This window comes from Fomitiporia mediterranea (genome assembly GCF_000271605.1).
Source record: "Fomitiporia mediterranea MF3/22 unplaced genomic scaffold FOMMEscaffold_9, whole genome shotgun sequence".
Taxonomy (NCBI): domain Eukaryota; kingdom Fungi; phylum Basidiomycota; class Agaricomycetes; order Hymenochaetales; family Hymenochaetaceae; genus Fomitiporia; species Fomitiporia mediterranea.
Genome location: NW_006760394.1, coordinates 1,955,767 through 1,980,623, shown reverse-complemented (window position 1 = coordinate 1,980,623; position 24,857 = coordinate 1,955,767). Strand labels below are relative to the sequence as shown.

Genomic DNA, 24,857 nt, shown 5'->3' with positions numbered 1-24,857 from the left:
AAACTACATTACAAGCAATGACGAACGATGATGGAATACCTTCCATCATACATTCTACATCTGAGACATACCTACATAGTTATATATAGACTAACTAATCAACGGACGATGAAGCAAGCCGCGAGAGAGCGAGCCGAGTCCACTATCCCCCCTCTTTGTGTGATCTCTCTAAGCCTCTCACATAACCTCTCTTTCCCCTTTCTTAACAGTTACGCCCTATAGCTGTGTGTAGTACCTCCTAACCATCCATGTGCCATAAAGCTATTGACTTAATAATCAGGCCAGGCATCATATTGGACTAGTAGCATCTGCTGTAAGCCATTATTGTATTTCATTACAATTCTAATGTAACACAGCTACTAGACTTGATTATAATTCTTCTAATAGACTGTAAGTTACGCCTCTAATGTACCAAGTGGATATTATCACCATATGATTATTTTTATAGATATACTTCAAATTCGCGTATTGGCACTATACCAGAATAGTAAGTGTGCTAGTCCTCATGACGATTTCTCAACGTAGCTCGACAGATAGGAGACTTTCGATTTGTCTCAAAGCCCTTTTTGTCATAAATGCAGCCATCTGTTTCAGCCTTAACATTCGTTTTACTTTATTTGCAGAGGGTAAGGCCACCGATCAACTAATAAGCCAAGTGAAAAGAGAGTTGATAAGCAGCGTACTTCAGTAACCTTTGATCGCGTCGCTCGGGGATTCGGCGTATGCGGGACAAAAAGGCACATTCCACCATTGCTGGCAATCATCTCATAGTGAGCAATACACTTAACATTACTTTAAATAGCTTGGCCCTATTAAAGAGATATAGGACTGGTCCTCTCACATATGAAACAATTCTATTTTGCCTGGTACTCTTCAAAGCAAAAGAGTACTGGATGACGTTTTGCGGCTTCAAGAACTTCCATATTGTCAGAGTCCTCATTGAACATCAAGTCCTGTATTATGCATTGTAAGTGGAGTACTCGGACTCGCGCATAATCATTTGACCCAACTGCTATAGTGTGGCATATTGTTGTGCGATGCAGATAATAAGTTATCCGATTCGGGGTGGTAGTCCCTTTGTTGCGAGCCTTCTGGGTAGAGCTGGAGATCCAACCGTTCTCTGCATCCTTGGAAGCCGTCTTCTGATCAATCTAAAGGAGGCAGGTGAGAGGGGAATGAACCGAGGAACCTCTCACGGATCGAGAGTACTCAGCGACGTCGAATTTGCCGAAGGTATTTCCCATTGTTTCTCTTTTGCCATGGATAATCTGATCCTTCACAGGGCTCCCAGTGGCAGACTCAAACGAGGAAGGTACACGGAATGCTTGATGATCCCTGCTCGTCTCCAATCAAGGATGTCTCTTGGCAACAGGGGACTGGTTTACAATAGTTCGAAAAATTTTATGCGATGAATTGTTGTCTTGTACTTTGTTCATTCCTCACTTTCAAGTTCCCGCTCATTTATCCAGATTTTAAAAATGCAGCGATTATATGACAACTTGGTTTTTGCCCACGCCGACTAAGTCTAAGTCTCGGCAGGCCCGAGGAACGCACAGGATGGTCGAACCTTTTGGTTGTCGTAAGATAACCAAAGTATAGAAGTGGAAGCTTCGTGCGTCTCGGGTTGTCTTTCTTCCAGTTCCTCGAACAAGTTTGTCTCCATTCAAATTTATCCTTCAAGCTTCCTGCTTCTCCCGACCTTTACTCAGTTCTTACTACACTCCCCATGTGATAGTAAGAACGTAGTGTTAAGGCGTCGTTCGCAATGTGCCGTCCCATCACAGCCTTCGAGCCAAGTCAGGTCGAGTTTCTTACCACGAATGCCGTGTGCTTGGAGGAACACACAGTGAGAGCATCAACTGCGATTTGTCTCTCCTTTACGACCATCGAGCCAAGGCAGGGCGAGTGTGCGAACATCTCTTCTAAAGTATCCGGTCAATTCGACGGTACCTTACCCGTTCCGTATTGATTGCCATGGCATATACAAAACACCCCACTTCCAGCCCTCACAATGCACGCTCTCCAGTGTTGTTCGACTCATGACTTTACCCCCGGCCCTTTTATCGAGAGAGGTGTCGTCCAGCTTCTCGTCATACTCTGATGCATTTGGCATCGTTACATTTCATCAAGCCCTTCGCAATGGCACCAATTGAGTCCATCGTCGACCTTTGCTTTGCAAACTAGCACGCTTAGATTAACACGGTCTAATATTAGAAAGCGCCAGCAAATGTCTGGTTATTCTGGTATTCATCAACGCTTCCTCGACTCGATTCTACTTCCGGAGCGAATAGCAAAGTTACAGCGTCACTGTCTCCCGGTAACTTCACCAGATTTCTCCATCAGTCAATGTCGAGCTCAACAACGGCCGGCACAAGACGATAGTAGCACAGAAGCAAATATCAGGCTTTCACGTTTATCTTAGAAACCTTAAGGTTATCCTCTTTAAATATTATCATTGTTCATCATACTTTGTACCAAAAGCGTAGGCATCACTCCAAGTCCATACTGTGTTTTCATACACGGAGATCAAGAAGAATACAGGTGCGTTTATAATCGAGTCTGGTCTAGTCTGTTCATGCGACGAGGCGTGAACCATTGCGGTTGTGATTACAAGAGGATGCCATAGTTTCCTAGATATATTACGGACCAAAAGCGCCAGAAGCCAGAATATTCGGACAGAGACCAGTAAATCCAAGATGCCGATATCCAAGATGTCAGACATACATAAATATGCAAGTGACTAGCGCCGTGGAGACCTGAGCTTCAGTAGCTAAAGATCATCAGCGACGGATTCAAAACTACCGGATACAACAAGTGGCATCCAATAGTAACTGCCAGTGGGAAGATAACAGCCCAGTCGGAGCCCGGAATACGCCATTGCGCCGGAATTGCATTCGTGCTTAAAACAATCATCCCAGCCATGATCAGCCCACAGACAACGATGCTGAGCCAGAAGCGGCGTAGAATCTTGGGTACTTCGATGAAGAAGTTGGATCGCTCAACTTCCTTCTTCGTTGCTCCCCAAGTGATGTTGTATGAGAACAGGTGGGCAAGAATTGCCTGTGCGAGATGCACTGAGAGGCCGCCGAAGAAGAAAAAGCTAGAAAAAAATAAAATTAATAATCTGTCACATGACTTCAGATTAAAAAAAGTCGTAGGTAGATGTCACTTACAAGTAGGGCACCCAAGTCAAGTTCTCTACCAACGCATCTAGCAGACTTCTCGTTCCTAGACGATATTCGAGCAATGTGAAACCAATATTACCAGATATAGAGTATACGACCGCACATGCGAGCCAGATCTCGAAATTGTGCATGTAATAGCTATCAATCTCCAGCGAGAAACCGAGGATGAGGTAGTTAACCAGAGTGAAGGAAATGGCTGCTGCAATGCTGTAGTAACTGAACATGTAGCTCAAACAGGAAATCTTGTAATGAAGTGGCGCATCACTCCAGACAAATGTGTACAGCTGCTTCGTGATCGGTCCTTTGCGCCACCAATGGATGAACGGGTGGAAGATCAGTTCATTGACCCCGTACGCGTATTTTTGCCATCTGTTCAATTCATCGTCGCATGTCAAACTGACACCCTCCTTGAATCCACCGTTACTGTAGCTCGACCATCGGATTGTGTATCCCTTGAGCTGCAAACGGAGCGCCATATCGAAATCCTCACTCACGTTAGACTCGGACCAGATCTTCCGTTTCGCATCGGCCTCATCAATAAATGCTGCTTCCTGGATAGCGGACCAGCGTAGGAAGGCATTGTGACCGACAAAGGGTGCAACCTCTCCATTTGCGCATGCCATGGCGATGCACCGATTGATACGTCGAGTGAAATGTGCCATTCCGTTCTCGAAATAATGATGTGCAACCTGCACAACGTCGGATCCGTGCTGGATGATCGCGACCTCAGGGCACTCCGCAAGTTCACGAGCGGCGTCGCGCAGGCAATCTTCAGGGACCACGGTATCTGAATCCACGATGAGGATGATTTCGCCAATACGTAAAGAACGGGCATTCGAAGCCCACGGCCTGAATCTATTCCCGGATTCAACGTATGTCTCTTCTATCGCCATCTCCAAAGCACGCTCTTCGAGCTTCTCTTCGTCATCGCCCTCTTCAGTATCGTCATATCCAACTAATGTATGCAAGTCCTCTCGACTGGCAGATCTGCTAGCACGAGTCTCCACGCGCCGTTGCTCGAGCTCTGTCTCCAACCGCCTGATGCATGCCTCCATTTTCAAAGATAGAGAAAGACCGAAGTTCATGTTACTAGCTTTTTTGAACCGCCCGGCACGTTTGAATCCATCGGGATTCGCACTGTCATGAGCCGGACGAGCGACAAAGCCAATACCGTGGTTTGCATAGAAGTCCAGACGCGCCTCACGATCCTCCGGCTTGATCAATTGCATCCCATCATCATTGATGAAGATGCTTGATGTTCCACCCTGGCGTGCATACGTTTGCATGGCCTTCTTAAGCGATTCAACAGACGGAGTGCTGTAAATGTCGTTAGCTTCTCAATTATCCGAATCCGGTAGAAGTTACGCACATTGTTTCCTTGAGTGATTCTTTATAAACAGGCATCTGAATAGTAATATGCGGAAGATTGTTGTCGACTTGCTTGTTTGGCTTTGGCGCGACAGCGCTATAATATTTGCTATTTTCATGGTACTGCGCAACCGGGCCAACCAAATACGAGATATTCGTGACGACCTGTAACGAGAAGGAGAGAGAAACGCAAAACAAGAATGGTGCTGTACCAAGGAGGGCAAAGCGTGTCTTGTTGCCATCAAGCATCCATTCTTGAACGAGGATATTGACGCCATGCCCAATGAAGAATAGTGACATGCCAGCGGCTAGTCCACCGTAAACTGGCGCGAAGAGTCGAATCGGTCGGGCCTCAGGTACGTCGTCACCAGCCTCGATATCGATCTTTTCAGTGCGGGCGCCCGTTGTCAAACCGTGCCTATCTTTGGTAGTACGCCAGCCAAACCATGAGAAGCCTCTCTTTGCATCAGCTGCGGCTTTGGCGCGCTGCTGTACTTCAATGGATTCCTGCTCTTCTGAGTCATCTTCGCTCTTTCGTTTCTCATTAAGATTTCGCTGTGACAGGGAGGTGGAGGGCGTGCCGATAGAGCCTGCTGTTATTGCGGAGGTGGACGGGGAGAGAGGAGGACGAACACGCCAAACGAGTTTCACAAGCTTATCCTCAAAATCTCGTGCAATGGGTATAATGTTGTCAAGGATATCCGCCCAGATGACAAGTACACGTTCGTCACGCTAACAATAAGTGCATCTCAGTATATGTGCGGAAAGCAAGTAAAATGTGTGGCACATACGATGAAAGCACCACACTGCTCTTTGTCTGCGCATGAGAGGCAGTTCATGTTCTCGAGAATCTGGATACGCGTGTTCTGATCGACGTAGAGTGCAACATCATCGTTCGAACTACGATAATTGAACTGTCAGCCGTTTGGCAGTCAAGATGCTTACAGCCTATTGAAGTACGTACGTTGTCGCAAGAGCAGCATGAACGGATGCACTGCGAATCTTAACCGCGACAACAGGGTTAAGTACACGGACGGCTGCTTCAAAGGGTGCAAGGAAGTGGTTCTCGTATGGGAAGACACGGAAGTGGCCTGGCTGAACACGGAGACAGACACCTGCAGAGGCGTTCTCTTCTGACGGTTTGAACCATGCATCCCCCTGAGTCTGCTTGAAGACATGGTGTAAGATTGCGTCATACGCATCGTAGTCCATTTCTGCAATTTACAAGAGGAGGAAAGCTAGAAGTGTGTTTGCTAGAAATGTAAGAGTGTGTGAGGAACAGTGTCGCCAATGAGTCGGACAGTGAAAAGGTATCGCTGGATATATGATGTATCTGAAGGCTAGTGTGGGGTAGGAGGAAGACAATGTGTTAAAGACGAGAAATGCCACTCGATCTACTTATACGTAACTTAATGTGTCGATCATACCAGCCTCGCAACAAATACAGACAAATAACAGGCGGGACAAACAAACGACTGCAAGCCGTAATCATTGAAGGCTCACATAAATGTCGGCGTATCCGATTCCAGCCATCATGGATGAAACTAAAAAAGAAGAGGTGGGATAAAGTTGCAGATCTGTATAGGACGAAGCCAGATGATTGTGTTGTTATACCCTAGCGAACATAGGAAGAAACAACAGCGGGCTCTGGCATCCGACAGTGGACCAACGGGATGCTGAGTTCGAAAATCACTATCGATTCACTCGTGGTAAGTGCAGATATCTGCACGGTATAACTTGTCCACTTCGCGCGCTTATGGCGTTAGCCGTCTGTGGTACGATCTGTAAGTTGCGGTTCTGAGCAACGAATGTAAATACTTGTGTCATGTATGCCATCGTTTATCAGTTCCCCTTTGCTCCTCATTATGTCCGCGCATGTGCAGCACTTCGAATACCCGTTGTCAGACAGAGGAAGGACGGTACAGGATAGTGTACGAGTGGAAACTGTTTTGAGGGTTTCCCACATGTGGAAAACTAGCAGGGTAGTTTCCAACGTTTTCAACATGTTGGGAATTAGCTAACTATATTATGCAATATGCCCAAAATAGTAATTTTCCTCAATAAATGCAAGAATCTGGTAGGGCTAACAAACGGTTGATGATTTATTTCAATGGGAGAGGACTTGTACAAACATAATTATGTACTTTATTCCCTCATTTTTCTGTTTTTTTGAACGACTAATATGCTACTTAATACAGTTCACCACAGTATTTTTCCCTGTTTCAGTTCCCCTCGTGGTTATCCTCGTGAGTAACCCACGTGGATAACCTCAGTGTGGCAAACTGGCCAGTTTCCACTCGTACTCTAGTACAGGAATATGATGGCCTTTTGGTACGCTAAGCGCTTGTCAGTTTCATTTTTTGTTTTACTCGTGTTGGCATACATAAATATCGGGTATTGCCGGGAGCATAAACTCTGAAAACAGCATTTAGCGTAAGTATTGTGAAGTTCGGACCAGGTCATCAGTCATGAAAGCAACTGAATCACAATGGTGGTGAATGTGAACGTGAGGAAACAGCAGAGGGCAGAGAGAAGTCATCTCGGACAGAATTCAATAAGACATGTTTCTTCCGGATTATGGGAGGACAAGTCGCAACGCGTGACCGGACTGCACTGTCGTCTTGTTCATTTAGTCATTATTGTTGTTGTTCGAACAAACATAAACGAAATTACGAATTAAGTATTGCAAAAACTTCCTCCAGCACAGTTGAATTCAGCATCTTCTTCCTCACCATACTAGTAGCCAGAATGCGACTCGCCGTCAGAATCGTAGGTTACTACAAGTCTTGATGACCTTGGTTTAACTGTATGATTCTGTATCTGAAGAGAAATGCGAGCTATACTTCCTATCATTAAGCTCGTTCGACCGTCCCACACTCCTGTTGAGCAAAAATGAGTTTCTTTGGGCATCATACATACATCGATTAACTACAAATTGACAACGGCTTCGGGAATCTCTTCCATGTCTCCATCAGTCACGGTAAGATGATATACATGTTCTAGCATGCTTTCGTCGTCCTTGTCTGTATAAACATCCATGCTTTCTCCCTGCAACGCAGGCGTCACCACAATAAGGTCGAGATGCTCTGCACCAGCCTTCTTTAGCTGCGCCAAACCCTCCTTGACAATGCTGTGGCTTGGAGACACGGTCACTTGAACCATAATCGCTCGCTTCTCGTCTGCAAGCCAGACAAACAGATCAAAAGTGGGTTGATTTGCCTTCACAGGTATGCCAATGCCATCTGCCTTCGGGAGTGCCTCAGACTTGCCATCATCACTGGAATTATAAGAGAATTTGTCGATTGGGTAGAAACTTGGAGTATCAACGCATTCGTCTGTAATAGTTGCCGTGCCATGATGCCCTATACGGAAAAAAACGCATACCGCCGTTTCCAACATCACGCCAATGTGAGTTTTTTTTCCTCCTTGCTGATACCTCCATGGTATTCAAGCGCCATTCACCACCTTGCCGAAGTCTGCCAATGGCCCAGTCTTCAATTATGAATCCAGCACAAGCTCTTGACTTTGCATTGCTGCAGAACATTCTGAACAGGTCCGCAGCGGCTCGCCGCTCGAGTGTCCTCAAACGTTGCATGAGCACATCATATATATGTCTGGTGTGTATCTTTATTGTGTAGGTCCATGGATCTGTAGTGTCGGGTTCGATATAGAATATATCATGCGAATCGCGGTCTTCCTTGCTGGGCGATTTCAAAGCGGCCGATGTCTGAGCAAGAGCATCAAATAGTACCTGTTTGTTGAGGGGATAGTCGATCCTCGCTTCAAACTGTGCCAATTTTCTGGCATATAAATACGTATTCCGTGCAGAGCAGCCATAAAGCTTAATAAACGCTTCAATCTGCTGTTCTGAGACCGCTTTGTCCCACAGGAGTCGGCTACCAAAAACTCATTAATTTACCACATACACAAAAGAGCAAATGACAACAGCATACCAACAGACGAGATCTTCTGGAGTACACTGTTCCATGAATAGTGTTTGTACCTCTAATGGCTCCTTCCCGGTAAACTCCATGTTTTGGTAACGAAGGGATGCGAAATATAGGAGCTTGCCCTTCCCAGATTTGATGAGGCTGGTAATAAGATTGTGATCAGGACCACCAGAGCAATTCCGATTGCAGTCAATTAGGTAGAAAGCCTCGGCTGGAATGTACCGTGGCAGATTCCAGTGCAGCGGACATAAAAAGACTCCTTCCTCGACAAACACAAGTACGTGATTCGAATCCGTCTGCCAGACAACAGGTTGACGAGCAAGGAGGCAGAGTGCAAGAACATAGACCATAAACAGGGTCTTTCCTAAAGTCATGGTCAACAGGAACACAGCAGGGTAATGTGAATGGTCGCACCAATACCAGGTCCACCAGACACTATTATACCCTCCACACTTTCTGATTTCGAAAATGTCGCATTAGTCTTGAAGGGGTTGTATTGTGTGTCCGAGTCAACATCCATGGTTGTATCCCTCTGCGGCCACAGAGCAGACTCGATTGCCCACAACGACCGACAATATGTGCCCCTGACCAGGATCCCTGTTACCCCATGTCCGTCAAGAAAAGACGCGCTGCCTTCCCATTTTAAGACGGTCATGTACTCTGGGACTTCGACGTTCTTCAGCCTACTCTCGTCACGTTGCACAGGCTCTTTGTGAAACAACAGAGCACCCTCATCTTGATTCTTCCACACAATGTCATAGAGTACAGCAAGACTATCTTCAGAAAGGTTGGAATTGGGATCAGGTTCAACACGTTCTGCATGTTTGAACTGTTTGATACAATAAGAGGCTGGAGGCATCTTGATATTGTGAGCAGAGGAGTCAGTCAGGTTACTCAGTCAGCCAGCTCATTGTGGAGTCGGCATTTGCAAAGGTTGACGCAGCCATTCCCACGGCCTGCCGCGTGATGGCCGGAACACATTCTCGTAACTGAATGTACTTCTGTTTTTCATCGTCATCACCTTTAGCAGCGTTTTCATGTTGTCCGACTCTAGCAATCCGGCACTGGGCATAGAATTTCTTGGCTTTCTAGGATTGATAACGGATGACAACATAATATGACATAATTCCGTTCTTCATGAGAAACTGGATGGTGAGCGCGTTCTCTTCATATGTTGGAATGATGGAGAACCACGGATTCTGAATGGATGGAACTGCACGAATGCTGTGGAACGCAAAATATATGTGCTCTCAGGTATACACGTCAGGCATTGGTGTTCCCCAAATTTTTAGCGAAAGAAAGACACGAACGACTGAAATGTGCAACCTTTAAAATAGACCGGGTCCCGGATTTTCCCTCACTAGTACTCCGGCACGGAAATGTACTTCAAACTTTCTCAGTGAATCTTCCATTGACTACTGCTACGTCTGAAAAAGTTGCAATGACAAAGCGATATCCTTTTCTTCACGCCGACCAGGCCTGAATCTCGGCAAGCTTGAACTTTCAGGTTCCTGCAAGATACTCGGAATCACGCGAGTGGGAGTCGGCATGCTGTTAGCTTGTACTCGTGCATCCCGGACTGTCTTTCCTCCAGTGGCCACGTATAACTTTGTCTCCATTCAATTTGGTCCTTCAAGCTTCTCGCTTCTCCCGACCCCTTATGCAACATTTACCACATCCTCCGTGTGCTCGTAGGAACGTAATGCTAAGGCATCAATCGCAATGTGCCGTTCCTTCATAGCCATCGGGCCATGACAGGGCGAGCTTTTCTTCTAAAGTTCCCGGTGAGCTCAAAGCTTCCTTACCCCTTCATTATTGATTGTAATGACAGCTACGCAGCACAGATTCAGCATAGAGTTTCTGGACCTTTTCATATTTACTTGCTTATCCTGTCTTGTGGGTCAGCACGCTACCCCTGGCATCTCTCTAACGCACGCTAAACGGACTCATGTGTGAATCGAAAGAGAGGTGACTTCCATCTCACTGCCACCGTCTGATGTGTTTACATTGTTATTCTCTCTACAGCCTACCGCAGTAGATCCAATTAACTATAGTGTCTTCCTAGAATAGCAGCTTGGATTACCACGCCCTGAAATCTGGCGCATGCTGGCACACCTCTGATTAATTTGGTTGTCATCAACGCTTCCCCGACCCGAATCTATTTCTGCAGCGCAAATGATCAGGTTACAGCATCACTGTCCTCTCTGTGACTTAGCAGTGTTTCTCCGCCCGTCGATGCCGGGACCAACCACGGCCGATACCAAGCGACCGGATGTCAGGGGCAACGGTCAGTTTTCACCCTCTACCTTAGAAGTACCGTTGGAGGCCCCCTTCCACCGAACGGATCCCCCATACTCGGCGAAATGCTTATTCCTATCTTGACCAGCTTTGTGGCTACAGTTTTCACATTTGTTCACCCTAGAAAGTCTCCCCATTGGTCAGTTTTCTAACGATTAGAAAACAAGAGATATTCATGACCTTCTACGGCATTGTGTACAACGACTATCCTTTTGGTTAAGCGTCAATTTGCTTCGATACGACCCCGCTGCACAAGTGACCGTCGGTGCTCTAGTCTTTTCCTTTTAATTAGTTGCCGTAATGTGAAGCCAAACTCTCTCTATCATCCTAACATAGATGTCCGCATCAAAATAGGAGCGATATTCGGCTCAACGTGGCGGACTTCCGACGTCCGCTATATCCTCACACCAGAAACGTGGTTTGCTACTGGCCAGGCCAGCATCAGAAGTATGTACACACCTTGCCGCCGCATCTCTAAACTTCCGTTCGCTACCGTCTTAGCCTGGAAAGTCTTCTCTCAGCTCTCGTTCCTCACATCCTTCTTCTTGCCGTTGCACACTCGTTCACAGAGTTTGCATCTCGTAGTTCATCTGTAACTTGCTTTCGTGTTTCTGTTACGCCACTTTGATAGCATTGCGTACACGCATTTTATCCGCAGGCACTCCCGCCTAAGGTTCACATACAGTCAAGACCCTCTTTCCCCTCTAGAACTTCGACTGAGAGTCACATCGCGTTCCTCTCGAACGTCTCGAAACTTTCTGGATCGCTTCCCGTTCTCGTTCATTCCAGGATATGGAACTTCCTCCGAATTCGATTGCAATACATTTAGCTGATGACTTTCCCCAGTACTCACCCCTTTTACAATGTCTTTCTTTGTGAACTTCGCTTTTCAGCGAAACCGTTGTCCATTTTACACAGCTTAGCTTCTCTATTGTTAGGTCTCGTTTTCACATGTCCCAGTTGACCGCCCGCGATACGTAAATACTTCCCAGAATCTCACTTCTTCTACGTCTCTTCTCCCGATTATTCTATTTCTTATCACTCCACGCTAGATATGAAAACCGCTGATCAATGTTTAATTTTGTCTTGCCCGAACTACCCCAGCTTCTCTTCTCCCTTCGATCCACTCTCTAGGGCGTTCAATTGGTATTTTGTCGCAAGTGGCGGTAGAGTGCAAGTATCGTCCGTCGTCATTTTCGTTCAGGTTATCATTTCCATTTTCTGCCACTCTTTCCCTCAGACCTAAGTATCTGTACACTTATACGTGCTTAAAGGCAGTAACGGTGGTAATGCGTAACTGTCTCGCGCCTGCTTCTTCTCCCTCTCCTTCTTGTCTCCTCCGTCTATTCTTCAGCTTCCACGGTACGTGAATTGCGGTTGGTAGCAGGCACCACGACTTCCTCCCGACGAACATCGCGTTGCATACATGGTGATACTGTGAAAAATGGTTCCTATTCTCCAACTTCCACGGTACGTGAACACGGCTCTTATAGAAACTAAAATTCTTACGGAAAGTATTGCAACGTTCTCTCCGATGAACGCCTTGTATGCATGGTAGTAATGTGCGAGTATTCGTCTAATCCGCGTGGGCTTCATCAATATTTCTGAACCCGAACCTCCGACTGTTCCTCCGCCACGCCGGGCCAACTACCAGGGACAAAGTATTTCTTGCAAACAACCCGAACATTGCTCATATCGCGTACCCTCAGCTCTAACTCCGTTATACTTTGGTAAAGTAAGGACTTTGCACGTACCTATATTTATCTTCTCCTATTCATCTTCTTGTCTAGATCTCAAATTTATCTTTTTGTGCAACGCTCTTCTTCCGATCTCCGTTCACTCAAACCAACTAATCCGTGTACATTATCACTCTATCAAGACAGTGATGCTGTGCTACTGGCGTACCTTGTCCACATCCGCCGGGTTAATTGTCAACAATCTTCAAGTATCATCGAGTAGCAATCACTTCATTTCACTCGTCCTCTTCGGTTCTCAGTTCCATCTATCATTTTTACGTGTCAGTCTAGACTCTACACATTCAAAGATTTTCCGGCTCATTATCCTTAATTCATTTCACTAAACAAACGACCATGAAATCAAGTCTCGTACCACTGACAAACAATCATACCTGGCACTACATGAATGCAAATACACGTACAGAGTATTTCCCAGTTTTACGTATTGGTCTAGACACAAAGTATTCAAAGATATTCTGACTCATTATCCACACTTCGCTTCATCAGGCCAACAACCAGAAAAACAGTAAACAGATAGTTGTACTGTCTACGCAGTTAACAAGCGATTATAATTGTTCCTGTAGTATTTCCCACTTTTAAATAGGAACCGTACGTTATCACTCGCTTCAATAATTTCTATTTATTATTATTATTTATTTGCCTATTTACTTATTCGTTCATTAAATATTTTAATCCATTTATACGCTATTTTCAATATTTCAACGTCCATATGAACAACTATCCTAACCCACCCAAATGTTTTTCAGTCGATTTTTTAGATCATTGCAAATTTCATACATACACATATCTACAAAACAAAAAGGAACGAAACTATAACACTTCAACAAGGCAAATGTAAGTAAAATGTGAGTATGTAATATAGTCTAATTCAGCAAGGACATGAAACAGTGTTTGTATATATAATCATTAAACCAAGAGCGAGGATGGATGGATGGACTGGTAAATTTTCCTAGCAAGAGCGAGAGAGCAGAGTCCGAGAGGGGTAAAAGTTAAGAAGTAAAGACAGTAGACTGTTGTTTCACAGTGCATGAGGGAAGCAAGACTCGAAAAGCCCAATAGATACTTCACTCAAACCCGAAAAAAAAACGTAAAGCAAAGAAAGAAACCTGAGAGATGTAACTCTCAGTAACTAAAGATCATCAGCCAAGGATTCAAAATAATCGGATACAACAAATGACACCCAACAGTAACCGCAAGCGGGAAAATTACAGCCCAATCAAAACCTGGTATCCTCCACTCAACAGGAACCAAACTCGTACTCAAAATCACCATCGTAGCAGTGATCAACCCACATACAATGATACTCAACCAAAATCGTCTTAGAATCTTGGGTACTTCGAGGAAGAAGTTGGATCTCTCGACTTCTTTCTTGGTTGCTCCCCAGGTGATGTTGTATGAGAAGAGATGGGCGAGGACGGATTGGGAGAGATGTACGGAGAGACCGCCGAAGAAAAAGAAGCTATAAAGGGAAAGTAGTTAGTAATCGGTCACGTGCGATCGTGTCGTAGAACACTGTTACTCACAAGAACGGCACCCAAGTCAAGTTCTCAATCAACGCATCTAGCAAACTCCTCGTTCCAAGCCGATACTCAAGCAACGTGAAGCCGACATTTCCAGCTCCAGGGAACACAACCGTACATGCCAGCCAAATCTCGAAACTGTGCATATAGTACCCATCGATGTTCAACGCAAACCCGAGAACGAGGTAGTTGATCAGGGAGAGTGTAATAGCCGCCGCAATACCGTAGTAACTGAACATATAGCTTAACATGGAGATTTTGTAGTGAATCGGTGCGTTACTCCATATGAAGGTGTGTAGCTGTTTCGTGATGGGACCTTTGCGCCACCAATGGATGAGCGGGTTGAAGATGAGCTCGTTACATCCGTACGCGTATTTTTGCCACCTGTTTAATTCATCGTCGCACGTTAGACTGACACCTTCCTTGAATCCACCGTTACTGTAGCTCGCCCAGCGGATCGTGTACCCTTTGAGCTGTAAACGAAGTGCCATGTCGAAGTCTTCGCTTACGTTAGACTCGGACCAGATCTTCCGCTTTCCGTCAGCCTCGTCGATGAACGATGCGTCCTGGATTGCAGACCAGCGCAAGAAGGCGTTGTGTCCGACGAATGGTGCAACCTCGCCATTTGCACATGCCATAGAGATACACCGGTTAATACGACGGGTGAAGTGGGCGATTCCATTCTCGAAGTAATGATGCGCGACTTGCATAACGTCGGATTCGTGCTGGATGATCGCAATTTCAGGACACTCTGCAAGCTCACGAGCAGCATCGCGCAGACAATCTTCGGGGACGATGGTATCAGAGTCAACGATAAGGATGATCTCGCCAATACGCAAAGCGCGCGCATTCGAAGCCCATGGTCTGAACCTATTTCCGGATTCCGCGAATGTCTCCTCGATCGCCATCTGCAAAGCGCGGTCTTCGAGTTTCTCCTCTTCATCGTCTTCCTCATCGATGTCGTCGTATCCATCTGAAGTTGCCAAGTCCTCCCGACTGGCAGCTCTGCTAGCCCGAGTCTCCATGCGGCGCTGTTCAAGCTCTGCCTCCAAACGCTTGATGCACGACTCCATTCTCAGCGATAGAGCCAGGCCGTAATTCATGTTACTGGCTTTCTTGAACCGTCCGGCACGCTTGAACCCGTCGGGGTTCACGCTATCATGTCCTGGACGAGCAACAAATCCGATACCGTGGTTTGCGTAAAATTCCATGCGCACCTCACGTTCTTCCGGCTTGATTAACTGCATCCCGTCATCGTTGACAAAGATACTTGATGTTCCTCCTTGCCGTGCATAGGTCTGCATGGCCTTTTTCAGTGATTCTACGGACGGAGTACTACGGAGATCATCAGTATTCATAATCATCAACGAGAACAGTCACGTACATCGTTTCCTTGAGCGATTCTTTGTAGACAGGCATCTGGATGGTGATGTGCGGTAGATGGTTGTCGACGTGCTTGTTTGGCTTTGGTGCGATAGCACTGTAGTATTTGCTGTTCTCATGGAACTGTGCAACCGGGCCAATCAAATACGAGATATTCGTGATAACCTGCACCGAGAAGAACAGGGAAACACAGAACAGGAAGGGTCCTGTCACAAGGAGTGCAAAGCGCGTCGCGTCGCCGTCAAGCATCCATTCCTGAACGAGGATATTGGCACCCGAACCGATAAAGAATAGGGACATGGCAGCTCCCAGTCCACCATAGACCGGAGAGAAGAGACGGATTGGTCGAGGGTCGGGCGTATCGCCACCAGCTTCGACATCGATCATTTCGGTGCGATCACCACTTGTCAAACCGTGTTTGCCCTTGGTAGTACGCCAACCAAACCAAGAGAAGCCTTTCTTCGCCTCGGCAGCGGCCTTGGCGCGCTTCTCTGCTTCAGTGCGTTTCTGCTCTTCCGAATCTGCCTCGCTCTTTGGCTTCTCATTAAGATTTTGCTGTGAAGGGGAGGTGGAGTGTGTACCGAGAGAACCTGAAGTTATAGCGGAAGCAGCCGAGGAGAGAGGAAGACGAGCACGCCAAACGAGCTTAATGAGCTTGTCTTCGAAGTCCTGCACAATGGGAATGATGTTGTCCAGGTTGTCGGACCAGATGACAAGCACGCGTTCGTCACGCTTTCAAAAGATGCATGTGAGTATATGCGCGCGAAAAGGTATGGAAATGTGTGGCACATACGATGAAAGCACCGCACTGTTCCTTGTCGGCACGAGGGAGGCGGTTCATGCTCTCCAGGATCTGGATACGCGTGTTCTGGTCGACATAGAGGGCAACATCGTCCTCGGAGCTATCATAATGGTTGGACTGTCAGTCTCATCACACTCGAGGTGCATACAGCGCATCAAAAGACGTACGTCGTTGCGAGAGCAGCATGGACAGATGCACTGCGAACTTTCACGGCGACGACAGGGTTGAGGACACGGACGGCTGCCTCAAAGGGGGCAAGGAAATGGTTCTCGTATGGGAAGACACGGAAGTGGCCTGGCTGGACCCGGAGGCAGACACCAGCAGAGGCGTTCTCCTCTGAAGGCTTGAACCATGCATCTCCTTGAGTCTGTTTGAAGACGTGGTGGAGGATTGCATCGTACGCGTCGTAGTCCATGGTTGCACTAGTAGAGTAGAGTAGAGTAGAGTAGAGTAGAGTAGTCTACAAGCGGGTACAGAGAAAACTAGCGTGTGCGGCAAGACCTCGGAGAAACACAGGAGTGTGCGAGAACTGAGTTGCCAATGAGAACGCGCTAGTGAAAGATGGGAGGGAATTCGGATAACAGGGAGAGGGAGAGCGGGAGAGGGAGATGCGAGGCAGGGGAGGATGAGGACTCGTCGGGGACTGCATTTGGCAGGGGGAGGAGTACTTAACAGGCCGTCGATCGTGCACTCCACGCGCGGATAACGCGACAAACAACCACCCAAATAACAGCATCCGATGTGATCTGTCACACTCACACACATTCGGGGCCCAGAAAGGAACTGCACGAAGAAACGCAAGAAAAAAGATGGGACAGCACAGCACAGCCCTCCAAGCCATCTGTCCAACTCCAGCAGTTCCGTTCTCGGCGCGTTTGGCACACACACCACGCAATAACGCAATTACTCCCCTTTCTCTCAACACCCAAGGCACGCCGCCGTCTCTCTGCTCCTTGCCCCCCCTCCCTCTCCTTCTTTTCTTGTCCTCGTGAAATTTACCTTCCCAGCAAATCCCCATCTCAGCGGCGAGTCAACGCCCCGGCCAGCCCTCTGGGTGCCTTCTTGCCTTCTTCCCTTTTGTAACATTTTGGGCCTTCTCTTCGCCGCCATCTCCCTCCTCCTTCTCCTCACTTCTACCGCGAGGTCCCATTGAATGACTTTGATCCTTCGCCTTCCGCGTAGGGTCCTGCCTTCCTTATGCCTTTAATTATCACCCGCGGGAGTAATTAATTGCTATTAGGTAATGGATATATCGTACGGCACCACTAGCGCTGCTGGATTTGCGTTTGATCGGCTGCGATCGACATTCATTCACGTGAGACGTGTCACTGTACAGCATCGTCTCAAGTAGAAGACTCTCGACACCACAGGCTCACAGCACCACAGTATGAGTGCACCCGTCCGACGTCCGACGATATTAAGGCGACACCAACGGACCGCTATCGAGTTGAGCCGACTCCAGTCCAACGCCGTCTCAATTCCGCCCATCCACTCTATCAGCACCACACTCCAGGTCAATTCCATCATGCTGTAACTGTACTATGCCATTCGAGTTGCTAGCGTACTACAACTTGTACCTGCCCTGCACACACCTCGCTAGCGCCATCTTAACTCTACCTTCTATCATCGCCATCGCCCTGTAAATCTAGAACGGACTTCTCTAATCCAATACACTCTCATCCCTCGACTCGGTGCGGAAGCCAAAAACTATTCGTCTCGCTTGGGACCTCGGGACCTCGATCGACAGACTGGCCACACCACTCGTTCCTGATCGGCCTCAACTTTGTCTTTAACTCTGCCTCCGTTGTTTCGATGTTGTTGGTTGATTGAGGGCGAAAGAAAGGTACCCGCGACACCAGCTCTCCGCTCTTGTACGTAGCCTTGTCGTCCTTTCCGATTTAATGTGCCCGTTCAACGGGAGGGTTAAAGAGGGAAATAGACATTTGAGAGCGCGTAATCCAAACTCAATACAATTTACACGTAATGCAAATGCACTCAGAACGTTTCCCAGACTCTAGCATCTCACCCCTATGCAATGCAAATAATACGTCTAGAGGCGTTTTCTCCCTGACTCTAGCATCTCTCGATTCGATGTCCACGCAGTAAAACACACTCGTTCTAGCGAATAGCCCTGAAATCGCGGGACGGAGGAAGGATAAAAAACCAAGAGAAAATAATCCCCTATCCAATCAATTTCAATTCAACCAATTCAAAATCGAATAGAGCATCAAAGATAAGCGGAATGAATAGTAAACTAACTTACGAGCCCAACGGGTTTCCCTCTTTTCCGACAGACCCACTAAACCTGAAGCGGATGGATGCGTGAGGAAAACGACGGGCCGGAACCGTGATGTATAATTTAAAAAAAAGGATAACGAGTAACGATTCTTGTGTTCAGCGTGATAAGTAAAATACTGAGATACCGATACCGTATGCATCAAGGATCAAAGTCCGGTCGCCTAGATTGTAGTGTCCCTATCTTGTTGTGTGTCGCGATTTAGCGAACAAATGCGATAGGCGGCATGTCCTACTACATCTCAGGTCCTAATAAATCTGGATTCTTTCTTCCGATACCGACGGCGACTCGGTAAAAGCTCAGTATCACCTCAACTCGGAATTGAGTTGTCTCCTCGTGTTGCAATTACGGTATCTACGAATCTACATAGTATCCCTTTGTCTCACCTCTCTCCTTCATCAGTCCGTTCAATCTGCTCTTATCGATAGTGTACACCTCACACTGTGCGTCGCCGCCGCCACGATCATCAACCCATTGCACCCCCATCATTAACTTCATTGAATACGAATACATACGACACTCCTATCTGGCGAATGAAAGAACGACGGGGTCCGAGTCTATGAACACATGTGTGTAGGAACTTATTTGAGTCTCTCTAATCCCACAATTTGTAGATCTAGACCTCTGATCTGTTCTGTCAACGGTTTGTAAAATATTGGATTGCCATGACTGAATGATATGATCAAAGCTAAAGCGACATAGACGCGCTATTCAGTTATTTCAACCGCAAACGCCGATGTCAACTCGTGTCAGCCCCGATGTTGTGGAAGATGTGCCTGATTGTCCCTCACCTCGCCTTGCGTTCATGTTCATCATCACCTCAAGGGGTTCTGACTATCTTGATCCAAACCGCAATCTTACTTATCAGTTGGCTCATCTCCATTCAAGGAACTCTAACGCCATGGAAGCTCAGGCTTACAATAGTCTACTGGCCGGTATCAACCTAACTGGGTAGCTCCTTGACTGGAAGCGTACAATACATATTCTTTTTTAAAATCAATATACGTACAAAATTACAGTAAAAACTCTCCGTCTCAATAATCCAGTCAAGTCTAGTCTAGGAACACACAAACCTCCTCACACACCCTCCATCTGGTGCTCAATCCGTCTCTGTACTGCTATCACTATCAGTACATCGAACTGTACCTGATCGCCCCCTTTGTTTAGCTTCATCGACGCGCCGCCTTCCTTCCAAGAAGCTTGTGGTGTGGCCGAGTGCCGACTGAGTGATAACGTTACTCTTATCCTTCCCCCCAACCGAATGCCGATCCCGAGGAGGAAATAGTCTGTGAATGTAATGGAAGATGGTAATGAGAAATTCGATGAAACGGGAGGAGCGCTTAACAAAGAAGCAAGATCTACTTGCGGTGAAACGAAACGAGCGGGAAGAGAGATAGGACATTAATTTACAGCAAGTTCTGTGTGAGAGATACATAAATTTGGATGCATTCTGCGTGCGTGTTTTTGATACGTATAGAATCTTTGCACATGTTTTTGATACATATGTTCAAGGTATCCGGCTGGATAGATACGGATAAGCTGGATTCATTATTATGCGCCTTTGATGACTTAACAGATCGCATATAGTAGTCACTCGGTAGAGTCGATCTGATTATCATTACACCTTCCTTTCATAAAATTACTAATGGCTCTTCTCTCCGTCTCCGTTCAGCTCAATCCGACGACCCTTCATTCGCCTGTGCAAATCAACCCTGAAGCGGAATCACCACAGACAGCAGAATTCACGCCGAAGGGTATGAAGCCGCAACCAAGGATTCCACAATGCTTCTCTGATGTCTTCAGTGTCCACCATCATCGTCTCTACGGAACCGGCATGCTGAGGGGAGGTAGCGAGCGGCACGTTCGGCTGGCCACATGGGTGTTCGTTGCTACAGTACAGGAATACACACACAAAAACTGATCCCGATACTTGAACGGAGGGAAGGCAGAAGGGGGAAGGCGTAGCAGTAGAGAACTCACGGCAACAAAGCGCCAAGAGGAGAAAACTTACGGCCATCAAGGTTTCCCTTTCCTTTACTTCTGTTTTTAATTCTTCGCAAAGTTAGAGATTCAGTGTAAAGTGTAGTGAATGAGTAAGTTTGCCTAACCAAGGATTCTGCACAAGGTTTTATGTTTGCATTTTCCCTGGACAAGGTTCAATCTCCGCTCGAAAACCTGATCTAGCTAAGCGGCAAAAGAGTCATGCAGAAATGTCCAATGGAAAGCCCTGTTGTGCTTCATGTTTCTCCGTGCGTCTTGGCAAGACTGGAATGGCATAGAAATGAGTAATTTGTGAATGTATGCATGGAAGCTTTGACTTATGACGTAGCTACTTACTTTTCCAGAAACAAGAGCTTCCATGTGTTCCCCAGACATGTCGCATGCCGTCATATCGACGATCCTACGAGATCGTCGCAACATGACTATTAAAATATCCGGAATATGAATTTTCACTCATGCCACGAGGGTAGACAAGTACTTCCATTCCGTTCCTGCTCAACATCATCATGTGCGTGTATCAGATTTGTCTTATTTCATGATGTAGTAAACTCAGTCATAAAGTATCAAATTGAAATTCCGCCTACTTGGAATCCAGCATTGTAGTATCATACCAATAGCCACAGTGAACTTGCTATCAAATTTCAGTCTCTGCCATGGACTTACAAGTTATGAGCATCTCAGCTTTTTAACATCTAAACCTCTTATCGAGTCTTCGTATACAGTATATCAAATACCTAGTACGAGGCTCTCTCTGATTTGTATTCGACTCGAAGTGGTAGCACAATTCGCACTTTGACACGGTGAACACTCAAAATCGGAATTCGGTAGTGTCTCTCAGAACACAATTGGCTTATCTATCACTCGCTCAGAATGAAGGAGGTTTTAGATTGCCTCATCTCAAATGAATGTCGATATCAAGAACATTTGCTTCCACGCGCTCTGAGTCCATGCGAGGAAGAAGGGTTTCTTTGTACTCCTGATTGAATGTGCGGCTCCTCAAAACCACGCTGCAAAGCGTTATACCATTGCGGCGGCCGGCTGCAATGAGTACGGATCGTCCGATCATTGACCGCACTGTGCGACGGTCCGGAGAAACGAAACTCGGTTTCTTTGGAACAAAGAATAACATATTTTTCCTTATCTCAGATTGTTGGGCTGAGTGCTCTCTCATAACTCACTGAAAATATCTTTTCGCGTATTCGAATCGAAAACAGGCCGGTGTTCTTTTCATCGTCGTGGCGCTAGGATTTGCTCACCAGCTACGCTTCGTCTTAAACTTGGATCCGCGGTACTATTAGATGCACTGATCGGAATGGGTGTATCGTTGCCGCGTGCCTGTATAGTGTCGAGGCAAGCACCCCTTCTCTGCTTCTACACATATTATCCAAGCCAGGCCGGCCATCATGTGCGAAACGCTCCGCGAGTTCCCGAAGCTCCAGCCGTTGAAGCCGTCGAGAACGCTCCAGGTTGCCTGGACAGAAGTGGTCGCGGCGACTCCCGCCTCAGCCAAGGAGCGGGTTCCTGGCTAGCGCTGGCAGTATCGGGGTGATGGCCGCGGGAAGCTCGGTGCATCCTGTTTGTAGACGTTCAGCACAAGAGAATGCGATGGGTGTTTCGTTCCCCGACTGGGCTAGCGCAGGTCTCTGGAAGAAGGGTGTGGTCCGGACGTCAGCGGCGTTAGCATTCGGCCGCACCCAGGACTCACCCGTTTCTCAAACGTTCCGATAAACCTTGCATAAAATATAGAAAACCAAGTTAACATGTTTATCTTTTCCACCCACCAGTCAGGAATGTCCGATGACAAAGGAATGCAAACTTTCGATTTCGCAAAATTGATAAGAAGCGAGAAGATTGCGCTTTGCAGAAATGTCGATGGATACACTAAAGCGTCCAGGATCCGGTGCACCGGAGGCACAATCTTCTAAAGAATAAAGAAGATTGAGAGCTTGCAGGATGCCTGCTGTCCGCGATCGTGGATTCAGCGGCGACACATAAAGGTACGGGATACCTGCCCGAACCGTGAAGAATGAGAATGAGAGTATGGTATATTCTGAGCGAGCCTATTTCCGATGTACGTGAGCAAATTCCGTTAACGTGGGTGTTCGTCTTCGACACGTTGCACTTCCTCGTCGCGTCAGCGGCGCTAGCCTCTCGGGGTGGTTCCAAATCCGCAGATTGAGTACAGGCACAGGTGCTTTCGCCATTCTTCCTGTCTCACTTGTAGGAACGAACGAGCATGAGCTTCAACCTGTCGGCACAATGTGGCGTGCCGGGGCAAAAAACGCAAATCAACGCATCAGATCATCCAGAGCGCTTACATAGGTCCCAAGCGTCCAATCTCCGACCACATTTTGTTTCACGGCGCTTTCCGAAAGCTGTCCACAGTCGTCCTGGCTCGAAAGTAGATTCAGGAGCACAGTTCCGCAGTAAATGTGGAGCTGAGCTAGACATCTAACGAGACAGCGGAACTTGCCTGGTGTACGTACTATTCGCTACCTTCGCCGTGCTGTGTCTGTATGTACACAACTGCACGTTACGTGATTTAATATCAGCTTGGTTCGCATGTTCTCGTGTTCTTGAATCCCGCGATATGACTCAATGAATTTGCATATGAACTAGCTAATTTCTCAAGCTCAGATCACCCGCCATTTTATCAGTGATCGACGGTGGTATGAATGGGCTTAAGGTGTTGTTTGCTTCTAAATTGAGGCATAATCGTGGTCATAATTTGTTTGAAATCATCATCGTTCCTGCTTTACACCGGTAGCGGTATGTCTAATGACTCTTAAACCACGCGAGCCATGCGTTTGTAAATGACGTGATGCATGGAGTGATGAGGCGTTTTGATTCCTCATTCTGGATGACAGGAACACGGAATTAGAGCACACTCTTCGTACAGATAACCAACCAGACAAATTAATTTACGATAAAGAGGAGTCGAAAGGTATCTGATATATTCATCCGGCACATCGGCCGGCAGCAATTTTATTCCGAATAATTTGTATTTTCATTCGCTCTCCCTGGATTTATCAAACGCCACCAGGTTCCCGCATATGGAAGGTGCCTTTTTGGGACCTACTCACAATGAATGACCTTTTCACGGTTACGTTCATCAAGGCAGACTGCGACGACTCTATCTCCTGAATGAAAACACCTCAACGCGTTCTTGCCGTACTTCTTCGGATACCACAAATGGATTACTGGAAGAGATCTGTCGGCTAACGTGCTCGGGATTCTGGACGAATGAAACAACTCCTGATCCCTGAGAGAAAAAAATTCTCTACAAATGATCACCCCATCATGATTCAAGTAACTCCTCTAAACGACCTGTCAATCACTCGCGGAAAAGAAAGGACGAAAAGATTCCTTATACTAATTCAATGTGTGAACGAGTCGCATTACCTCCGAACTTGTTCACTTGTCTCAAGTCTGGCATCGACGGCGGCACCTTCGTTGGCATTTGATCCTGCCAGCGCAACGTGAGGTGCTGATTACGCCAAGGGGATTCAGACTGGAACTCAATTGACCAAGATAGGTGCGGTCTGTTTTCGCCTTCGCTTGTTTTCTTCTGACCTCAGGAAGAAAGGAGCTCATGGCGCTGAGATATGCAGAAACGGAAAACCCACGTACGTTCGTGCGACTTCCGTACTTGCCGTACCGTACCTCCTTTTATTCATACAATCTCGCATTTCGGGCGATAGCATGCTAGAACACATGTCTGGAACTCGGGTCCCTGCGAGCAGTGCCTTTAGGTGAAGCTGATACGGAATCTGTCGAAGTGAGGAAGTCCGGTGAACCGGCTGATCACCATCAGCATGTCCGGAAGCTCAGTTCGACAATACAAAATAAGGTTCATGGTGTAGTAAATCTTCCCATCATATTTGCGATAACTGCGGGTGATCACATCCTGCGAGGTCAGGATGACGGCAAGCAAGTCTCAGACGAAACGAGTCAGGGCCTGGAGACGGGAGAAGAAAAGTATTTTCAGAGAAAGGTCCAAATCGGAAATGGACAACGGTCCGCTGGACAGCCAGCACGGATGAAGGGATAGTACGGCGCAAGTGCGCCCTCCGATCTTTTCATTTTGCACTGCCGCTCTGGTGGTATCCGTCTCCCATAGAAATTCCAAACCTCAAATGAGTATATTATGCACGCAGATCCCTCACATTTCCACTGTGTGCAGACTGACCCCCGCTGTACCCGCTACTCTGACATTCCGTGTTCGCGCTCTCCCTTCACTGATCTGTTCCACCTGCTTCTGGCTCGTTCTGTGCCCCACTATTCATCATGTCCAACA

General features: G+C 47.0%; 6 protein-coding genes across 6 annotated transcripts; 2 read left to right on the top strand and 4 right to left on the bottom strand.

Annotated features, from left to right (window-relative positions):
* Positions 1-1,037: 1,037 nt before the first annotated feature.
* FOMMEDRAFT_159325 (uncharacterized protein) lies at positions 1,038-1,329 on the top strand (the record flags this gene model as incomplete). Its single annotated transcript, XM_007269290.1, has 2 exons — positions 1,038-1,233; positions 1,283-1,329. 2 exons carry the CDS (start codon positions 1,038-1,040, stop codon positions 1,327-1,329), a joined length of 243 nt encoding a protein of 80 aa, XP_007269352.1.
* A 1,434-nt stretch (positions 1,330-2,763) lies between these two features.
* Positions 2,764-5,765, bottom strand: FOMMEDRAFT_91587 (uncharacterized protein; the record flags this gene model as incomplete). The annotated part of the gene is made up of 5 exons (XM_007269289.1): positions 2,764-3,100; positions 3,174-4,502; positions 4,555-5,285; positions 5,345-5,453; positions 5,518-5,765. 5 exons carry the CDS (start codon positions 5,763-5,765, stop codon positions 2,764-2,766), a joined length of 2,754 nt encoding a protein of 917 aa, XP_007269351.1.
* Positions 5,766-6,087: 322 nt separating this feature from the next.
* FOMMEDRAFT_169970 (uncharacterized protein) lies at positions 6,088-6,506 on the top strand (the record flags this gene model as incomplete). Its single annotated transcript, XM_007269288.1, has 4 exons — positions 6,088-6,111; positions 6,182-6,262; positions 6,320-6,337; positions 6,400-6,506. 4 exons carry the CDS (start codon positions 6,088-6,090, stop codon positions 6,481-6,483), a joined length of 207 nt encoding a protein of 68 aa, XP_007269350.1. The 3' UTR covers positions 6,484-6,506.
* Positions 6,507-7,481: 975 nt separating this feature from the next.
* On the bottom strand, positions 7,482-9,362 carry FOMMEDRAFT_159321 (uncharacterized protein; the record flags this gene model as incomplete). Its single annotated transcript, XM_007269287.1, has 4 exons — positions 7,482-7,888; positions 7,938-8,449; positions 8,507-8,867; positions 8,918-9,362. 4 exons carry the CDS (start codon positions 9,360-9,362, stop codon positions 7,482-7,484), a joined length of 1,725 nt encoding a protein of 574 aa, XP_007269349.1.
* A 4,044-nt stretch (positions 9,363-13,406) lies between these two features.
* FOMMEDRAFT_112123 (uncharacterized protein) lies at positions 13,407-17,030 on the bottom strand. The gene is made up of 5 exons (XM_007269286.1): positions 16,431-17,030; positions 16,255-16,363; positions 15,463-16,193; positions 14,082-15,413; positions 13,407-14,017 (listed from the first exon to the last, which is right to left on the bottom strand). The coding sequence occupies exons 1-5, from the start codon at positions 16,676-16,678 to the stop codon at positions 13,681-13,683; spliced, it is 2,757 nt and encodes a 918-aa protein (XP_007269348.1). The 5' UTR covers positions 16,679-17,030; the 3' UTR covers positions 13,407-13,680.
* A 4,931-nt stretch (positions 17,031-21,961) lies between these two features.
* FOMMEDRAFT_159315 (uncharacterized protein) lies at positions 21,962-22,764 on the bottom strand (the record flags this gene model as incomplete). The annotated part of the gene is made up of 5 exons (XM_007269285.1): positions 21,962-22,133; positions 22,187-22,203; positions 22,266-22,290; positions 22,342-22,481; positions 22,636-22,764. The coding sequence occupies 5 exons, from the start codon at positions 22,762-22,764 to the stop codon at positions 21,962-21,964; spliced, it is 483 nt and encodes a 160-aa protein (XP_007269347.1).
* Between the last annotated feature and the right edge of the window lie 2,093 nt (positions 22,765-24,857).